This window comes from Ammodytes marinus (genome assembly GCF_949987685.1).
Source record: "Ammodytes marinus genome assembly, chromosome: 16".
Taxonomy (NCBI): Eukaryota; Metazoa; Chordata; class Actinopteri; order Uranoscopiformes; family Ammodytidae; genus Ammodytes; species Ammodytes marinus.
In genome coordinates, this window is record NC_137220.1 from 21,205,177 (window position 1) to 21,214,255 (window position 9,079).

General features: G+C 42.7%; 1 protein-coding gene across 1 annotated transcript; it reads left to right on the forward strand.

Annotated features, from left to right (window-relative positions):
* Positions 1 to 6,348: 6,348 nt before the first annotated feature.
* Positions 6,349 to 7,754, forward strand: LOC307263450 (uncharacterized protein; the record flags this gene model as incomplete). The annotated part of the gene is made up of 2 exons (XM_080044599.1): positions 6,349 to 6,510; positions 6,657 to 7,754. The coding sequence occupies 2 exons, from the start codon at positions 6,349 to 6,351 to the stop codon at positions 7,752 to 7,754; spliced, it is 1,260 nt and encodes a 419-aa protein (XP_079900725.1).
* Between the last annotated feature and the right edge of the window lie 1,325 nt (positions 7,755 to 9,079).

The following is a 9,079-nucleotide window of genomic DNA, read 5'->3' on the forward strand; positions in this document are numbered from 1 at the left end:
AAAATGCACAAGCAGTTACCCGGGCATATAAGATATGTACTTAAGAGAAAAACTCTTTGAATAAACTCTACATGCCATGGCTAATGTCTTTCCACCCTGCATTATTTATTTTAGAAAAACAACGATTATTAACAAAGCTGTACACACATGGGAACCCATATCTTCAATATCAACACAGGTTTTTTTTTATCAATTACACCATTAATAGCAATTTAAATTGACTAATTAAATAGTCGACTTTCCATTTTTGCATCCATCCAAAGAGTAATCTGTACCTACAACTGTACATCAATGTTTACATCTAAAAGAAACTCACATAAACAAAAACATGAGAACTTTAATTGAAGGTAAAATAGTATACTCACTGATTGAGAGGAGCTTCTGTTCTGGTGTATCCCTCTGCTGCAGTCACACACTTGTGCTTTGGCCGTGACACACCTACTATCTATCCCTCCCCTCACTCCTTCTCCCACACTATCATCATCTTCTACTGTACATACTATCCTGCACACTTGAGCTGTTCTACATTATGCTACTATAGGAATAGGTGTTCACCAACAGGCCGTTTGTTCACAGGTTGCTGTAAATCCTTTATAACCAATTTTTGCATTAAATAATATGCAGTATATTTTCGGCCTTTACTCAGAAAAACGGCGTTGGTAGCAGGTTGATGAAAGAAGACCCAGTTTGAGGCAGATGAGGAGGTCTCAGGAACAATTCTTTTATTTAAGCAACAAAACTCATCCTGCAGTCAAAACAAAGCCAATAAAAAGTGTTTTTAGCCAAAAAACTAATAGAGGTACATGCACAACACAAAAAGCTATGAAGAATTCCTGTAAGCTAAAAGACCTGTCTCTTCCTGTATTGTGGTGGCTTTTAATCTGCAAATCTAAGTGAGTTGATTGGTCCATAGGTCAGTAAGCTCCACCTCGCCTAACTCCTGATTGGTGGACCCTAACTAGCTCTGACCTACACTGGACAGAGGACATCTGGAGTAATCATCCCCTGAAGGTACTATGCCATTTGGGGCCAGGAAGTCTGATTCAGTAACTTTAGGACAATCCTTTTAGCCAGGGGCCAATAAACTAGCTGTTATATCTTCACCAAACTGTCCTAAATTGCCCATACAAGACAGTCACCCCGGAGCCTCCCTTTGTGTGCATGCTGAGTAACCTACAGAAATCTCACCTATGGCTTCCCCCACTAAGCAATACACATTCCCCTCCTGGGCCCTACAGGATGAGAGCAACTCTGTGTCGTGTCCTCCTGAAGCAGTGTACGTTAATATAAAATGTTTAGTAGCATAATACACTACAAATACTTTCAAAAATTTCTTTAATAGCAATAAAAGGCAGGGGTGGTGGAGGTACTCCAATCTTTTACTTTGGTAAAGACCACTGCTTGAAAATACTCCATGAAGTGTAAAGCTCTAGCATTAAATACCTAACTTGGCTATAGTAGGCCTATATACTACTGCTTCTATATATGGTATAGTATGTGTACTATATACAGTATACAGTATATGAGCAGTACTTAAGTCACTTTTTTTCATTAAAGGCCTACTTCACCGGTTGGACATCACAGAAAGAGAAATGTAGGGTTAGACAGTGAGACCATAAAACACTCTTTCTGCCTTTTCTCAGGCTAGGATGATCCGATTTCAATTTTTTTTGCACATTTATACTTCATAGGATCTCCGAGTTCAATACACCTTCATATTCCAACCGGTGAAGGTCCTTTAAAACCTTCCTCCTGTGTTAACTTTCTGTTACCATCCATGGTGTTAGCGGGTCGGTTTCGACCCGTGTCTGAAATCAGCTGTAAAAAACACTAAAAACAATTATTTATTATCCAGTTTGTTTCTCATCTCTTGGTTACCTTGTTAGGCTTCCTTATCCATGAAAATATTGTTTTTAATATTTTTGGTGTAGGAGACTGGGCCTTTTTTTTGTCAGTATGCGCCTCAATTTAAAAAAAAAATTGTAAAATGAACCTCAAGAGAATCATATAAATAAATATTTGGTTGTTGTGTTACCTGATTATTACTGAGGGGTATGAGAACACAATTCTTAACTAAATTTGTTTTATTTATTTTTTCATAATAATATTGTCAGGAGCTTCTCCCTCTGCCCTGTTAACAGCACTAATTACTGCCGCTCCACTCTGCTCAGCCACACCTGTATCCACTCCTGCCCTAATTAACCTGCCAGCTGCACTGCATTCCCTGCTCATTACCCTCTGTATATAAACCCTGGCTTTCAGTCACTCCTTGTCGGATCGTCTGCTAACCAGCACCAATTACTCTGCCTGTTTCCTTACGCTTCTGACTCCTATCTGCAATACCGGACCTGCTCTTCTCGTTCTCTGAACATGCTCATACACTCCCTTTCCCCCAATCCTTTAATAAACTGTTGAACGTGACGCTATTGTGGTCCTCGCCTTGTTTGGGTCTGACAAATATTATTGACCTTTTTAACATCTATGGTGTTACTGGTCAATTATGACCCATAAATATTTATTTCAGAAAACAGCAAAAAAACTTTTATTTCAGCATTATACAATCACACAATGAAAACCAAAACAACAAGTCACAACACAAAATATAGATTTGTAAGGTCAAATAAACCACAACCAATCAACAAATCAAACAAATTGAAATCAATTACTAGTTCCAAAACTAGTAAAAAAAAACTGAGTAAAAGTCTCTGTGTGCATATGTTTGGTTGTGTGAACAGATGTGTGGCAAAGAGCAACACTTTCAGTGTTCTTTTCAGAAATATTTCTTGCAGGTAAAGCACAATACTTTTATCTTTCTGTCCTTGGTGCTTCGGCAGACCTGACACCTCTTATTTTTAGAATCAGGTGGCCATTTTCACCAAAATCATGATCCAGAACTTGGCTCACTGTATATCTCCTCATTTTTGAATACTGCAAATAGGAGATGTGCACTCTGCAAGTCCCTAACTCTATACTGAATTGACCTCACATGCCTGGATATGCCCGTCTGTTTGTTTAGCTTTTATGCAGGTATAAGGGCAAAAAAAGTCAAAATGAGAACCTCCCCAGAGCTCACATGATTGGGAGAGGAGCTGACTGTCATTGTGTTGGCTGACAGTGCACTTATGATTTCAGTTTTGGCTCTAGTTATTGTTTTTTACATCTTATTTTATAACCGGGTCGAAAACGACCCTAACACCACCAGTGTTATAATTTCCACCAGAGCATTTTATAATTAAGTGAAACATTTTTTATTTTTTTTATTTTGTTGAAATAGAGGTTCCTGACAAAGTCAAGAAATCTTGATGCAATAAACAAAATGTAAGTGGTTCTTTTATGCATTTGAAATCCAAAACGGGTCGCTGGCGACCCTAACACGAGAGGAAGGTTAAGATTATTTTCATATGGGGATTTTTTACACTAATTACTGTATATTGATATTATTTATAGGACTACAGATGATCAAGTGCACCACCATTTTGTACATAAATGACATGTCTCTACTAAGAAAAATATATTTTTTCAATGAGAAATCGTAAAACAATGGACTGGTTCAAAATATAAAAGGCTAGATGAACTCAAAACTTGGCAAATCCTTTGATCAAGACTTTAAAGCTACTACGAGTAAGTCGGCACGTTGGCGACACCTTTGAACAAAAGCGGTAGTATTATTACGACGCCAGCTGTCGTGAAGCTGTTTTGTAGCTCGTGCAGGGAGTGCAAGATTCAAATAATCAGGAAGCAATATGGTGCGTGTCCGTGTGTTGAAAGTGTGAGGGCACCGGACTCTTTTCGGCTCCGTGAGTCTATGGGTGACACAGCATCAACTAATGCCAGTCAGTGCTAAACACACCTGATTGCAATGAGTTGATGCATTGTCACCTCTCACGGAGCTGAACGAGTACCCGTGTCCTCACATAAAGCGAATGAACGAGAGATGGCAGTTAGTTAGTATGGATCACGATGAGGTAATGTGTTTATGTTGTAAATAATGACTATTTCCGATGAATAATGGTCATCTGATGATGCTGGTGAGGCAAAGTAAACTTTGTGTAGGCTACCGCTCATTCATTTAGGAGTAAACACTGCAGTCTAGTTTCGCTGCGTGAAATTGTGTATTTGTTGTTTGGCAACGCCCTCCCGCCCGACTATCACTCTCCCTTTTAGCTTTTCTTCATTGCATTTTCTTTTTTTTCTTTTATGGTTCAGCCCCGTTATCAGTCATTATGACGACAAACAACTGTCTCAAACAAGGCTCCCGCTCCCCTTCCCTCACCTGGAGGGATAGGCTTCTCAAATCGCGTTCCTGCGCCACACTGAAATCTGTGACCAATACGGATATGTGACCATAGAGCATGCACGCGTGAACCGAAAATCGGACTGGGTGTACGACCAGATCAAATGCAGTAATAAAAACTATATAAAAACGTCTTTCTTTGCACTGATGGTCTCGTTTGCTGTCAAAGGTAATTTATGATTATGAGAGGAAACATGAGGCTGTTTAAAAGATATTTAAAAGTTACTCGTTGCCGCTTTAATCATTGCATAAAAGAGAATTTCCTTCCTCTGCGAGCTCTCTTCAGCTTGCGGAGGAAGTAGAGTCGCGGCTGAGAATGCTTGGCCAGTGAGGTGGTGTTGGTTGTCAACACTGATGTGAACCCCAAGGAACTTTGTGCTGCTCACTCTCTCCATAGCAGCACTGTCGATGGTCTTGTCGACGTTCAGGAAGAGGTTGTTATCTCTGCACCACATGGCCAGTTGGCTGACCTCCTTCCTGTAGTGGCTCTCATCGCTGTTGGAGATGAGACCCACCACGGTTGTGTCGTCCGTGAACTTCACAATGTGGTTGAATGGAGCGCAGTCGTGGGTCAGCAGTGTGAAGCACACAACCTTGGGGGGGGGGAGGCGGGGGGGGGAGCACCTTGCTCAGAACGGTGGTTCTGGAGATGTACTGCCTGAGGCCTCTCACTGAGGAAGTCCAGCAGCCAGTTGCACAGGGAAATGCTGAGCCCGAGCTGGTCCAGTTTGACGATCAGCTGCTGAGGGATTAGTGTTGAATGCTGAACTAAAGTCGATGAACAGCATTCTGACGTATGAGTTCTTGGTGTCCAGGTGGGTGAGGGCTGGGTGACGAGCAGAAGAGATTGCATCCTCGGTGGATCTGTTACCTCTGTATGCAAATTGGTGGGGGTCCAGAGTGGCAGGGAGGGTGGATTTGACGCTAGCCATGACTAGCCTTTCAAAGCACTTCATGATGATGGGGGTCAGTGCAACGGGATGATAGTCATTGAAAATGGATGGTGAGGGCTTTTTTTGAGGGGGGGTAGTCTTCTGTGGGGGTGTGCTGTTTTGTGCTTCAAACCTCGCAAAGAAGCTGTTGAGGTAATTCAGCAGTGAAGGGGTGCTGTCATATGTCTGTGGCGAGGGTTTGCAGTCTGTGATGGTCTGGATACCAGGCTATAGGCTCATTTTGATAATGTAGGAGGTGACAATGTCAGAGTACTCCTCAATGTCTGTGTGGTTGTGGTAGGTGGCTGCCTGCTTAAACATCTCCCAGTCAGTGGTGTCAAAACAGTCCTGAAGTGCAGCAGAGGCCCCCTCTGGCCACACACGTACCTGCTTCAGAACTGGTTTGGTGACTTTCACATAAAGTGCCTCGATTCTATCAGCGTGGAGGGGGGAGGGGGGGGGGATATAGACAGCGTCAAGCAGAGTTGCTGTTATCTCTCTTGGTTGATAGAACGAACGGCACTTTACGATCATAATCTCTGCCAGCGGTGAACAGTGTTTACATACCACAATGTCGTCCCGACACCAAGCATCACTGATATGCACACAGACTCCACCACCTTTCTTCTTCCCTTCTTTCACAAGGATTCTTTCCGAATGGTGGCATGTGAACCGCTCAAGCTGAACGGCTGAGTCCGGGATGCTGTCAGTGTCCTCCATCACTTCGTGCTGCGCAGACCTCACCAGCTGTATATGATCCATTTTATTGTCCAGAAACCTTACGTTTGCCAAGAGGAGAGTTGGAAGAGCGTGCCTGTTTTGCATCTTAGCCAGCCTTGCTCTAATGCCTCCGCTTTTGCCTCTCTTCTGTTTCCTCTTATAGGCCTTTCACACCAAAACGAACCAAGAGTCAGTTCCAGGTTGGTGCTGGGGCCAGTTCAAAACGGGTTACAGCCTTATCCCAGTTATGAACCGGTTGGTTTCACACCAGCCATGGAGCCTGCAAGAGCAACGTCATGACGTCACTGTAAACGTCTGCATACGTCTCCGCTTTCCCAGCAACCCTCGCGCCTTGCCGGAACTGTACAAACCCTCGCGCCAGTTTCAAACACAACAACAACGATGGTGGAATACGCCGCAGCTGTTCAAGTTTTGCTCCTTGCTATTGGTGCCTACTTAGGCAACCAAACACAACAGATCCTGCAGATCTGTGATACTAATCGTGAGTGCGAGAGCGATGACGATGACGATGACGATGACCGGCGACTACGTTCAAGAAGAAGGGTAATTATCAAGCACTTTTTTATTGTCGCTGTTAGCCTTTGTTGTAAACGAGCCGGCTAGCTCATTATAGCTAACCCCTCATCGACTAAGCTGGCACCTAAAAAGTGAATCAAGTAATGATACCTCGTTTTCTTCTTTGATTACAGTTAACGTTGTTGCGGAAAGCTAGGCGGAGGCCACATCCTATCTGGGCGCACCCGCGATCTCAGCACTGGTGGGAGACAATTGTTCCCGATTTCAGCCCGCAACAATTCGTGCAGAATTTCCGTGTGTCCCGGGAGTCGTTCGAGTACATCTGTGACCGTCTAAGGCCTGCGTTGGGGAAAAGGGATACCAACTTCCGTTTGTGTGTCCCGATTCGAAAACGTGTCGCCATTGCCCTGTGGAAGCTGGCCACCGGGAGTGAGTACAGGACCATCAGCCATCTGTTTGGAGTCGGCATCAGTACTGTGTGCTTATGTGTTCAGGCCTTCTGCTGCGCGGCCATCAAGGTGCTGCTTCCCATTCATATCAGATCCCCCGATGCTGACAAGTTGGTGGAGATGGCTACTTTCTTCCAAAACCGTTGGAGAATACCACAGTGTGTTGGTGCAATTGATGGAAGCCACATTCCTATACTGGCGCCAGAGGAATACCCAACTGACTACTACAACCGGAAAGGATGGTATTCTGTAGTTTTGCAGGCAGTTGTAGATGGCAAAGGACTTTTCTGGGATGTCTGTGTTGGCTATCCAGGAAGTGTTCACGACGCCAGAGTACTGAGACAGTCAGACCTGTGGGATGTACTCAGTGACGGGGAGTTACTGGGTCAAAACAAGGTGACCATCTCTGGCTGTGACGTAGGACATTACCTGATCGGTGACCCAGCTTATCCCCTGCAGGAATGGCTCATGAAGCCCTTTTCAGACACGGGAAGACTGACCCCAGAACAGCACACCTACAACTACAGACTAAGCAGTGCCCGGTCTGTTGTGGAGATGTGTTTTGGGAGGTTAAAAGGAAGATGGAGATGTCTCTTGAAAAGAAATGACGGCAAGCTGGAGCTCAGCAAGAAGATGGCGCTGACCTGCTGTGTTCTTCACAATATCTGTGAGGAACATGGTGACAATTTTGCATTGGAGGTCACCGACAGGCCTGTTGTTAACATTCAGCCACAAGGGCAAGCTTTACCTGAGCATGGCAATCTGGAAGGGTCAAACATTAGAGCTGCATTAATGGCGTACTTTAACAGAGGGGATGAGTGATTTAATTGTTTAGTTACAACATCCCCCATTTCTCTTTTGTAGTACTGCCTATAACATTTGTGTGCAGGACATGAAGAGTTCATACTGTAGAAAAGTAAGGATAGCCAATGTCTGTTTTAAAAATACAAAACGTGCAATATTTTAAAAAAAGTAAGTGTTGTCACTTGAGGTGTCTGAAATGTGCAATTTGAATAAAAGTCTTTCGACAAGTCACTTTGTTGTGGATTCTTTTTGTTGAGTCGCTGTGCCTATGGCAACCACATAAACTAAGATTGAAATGATATACAGGAGTAGAATCTACTGTATCAGTTTTCTGTGACTCACCTCATCGGCAGGGAACCGACATATCACTGTACTGATGATCCTCTCTTTTAATCCTTATAAGATAATATATACTTTATTCATCCCAGCAGGGAAGTGTAGGTGTTCCAGCAGCCAGCATACATATACACACAACACATATAGATGCATATCCCACAATACAGCCTAGATTTTAAAAAAGTGGTATGGATGGTCCTTGTGCATAAGTAGCTGTTACTTTTAGGAAGATAACGTAGATGCAGAAATACTAGCTCTGCCAGTGCATGGTATGATAGGAAATAAATTATGATAAAGTAGTCAAGTGTGCAAATATACAATTGATATGCAGCTCTGGCTACGGTTTAAATGTCATCTGTCCTTACTTAAAGGGGAGTCATTATAAAGTGCAATTGCAGTAGGTAAAAAAAAGTGTTTTTGAATCTGTCCTTGCCGTATCCTCCCACTAAAAACACTCCTCACACAAGACTGTAAGGGATGCATGTTATTATGTTCAACAGCTTCTGTAACATTCTCCCCATTACCACCTCCAGGGGCTTATAATCTTATACAGTATACATTTATTAATAAACAGTGCACCTTGCCATACTGTGAATCATATATCTTAAGCCACAACCTACTCTAATGTGATGAGTATGCTAGGTGGATAGCAGCAGCTTGCGAGCTACTACAGGTGGTGATTCAATTGCACATTAATTTATAGAAAAACATCAAATGATTAAAAACACCTTAAATGCTGAGCTTTAAGATTGTAACTGAGAATGTTGGCATGTTGATATAAGCTAATTGCAATTCCAGGGAAACTTCAGATAATGTGGCATATTATTCCTATTTTTTGTTACAACCCCCAATTCTCTTGTAATACTGCCTACGCTATTTGTTTGCAGGACATGAAGAGTTTCATACTATAAACAACACAGAATAACCAATGTCTGTTTTAAGAGTTTATTTAAATATATAAAAAATACAAATGTATAAAAACGTGTGCAAAATACCAAACGTGCAAA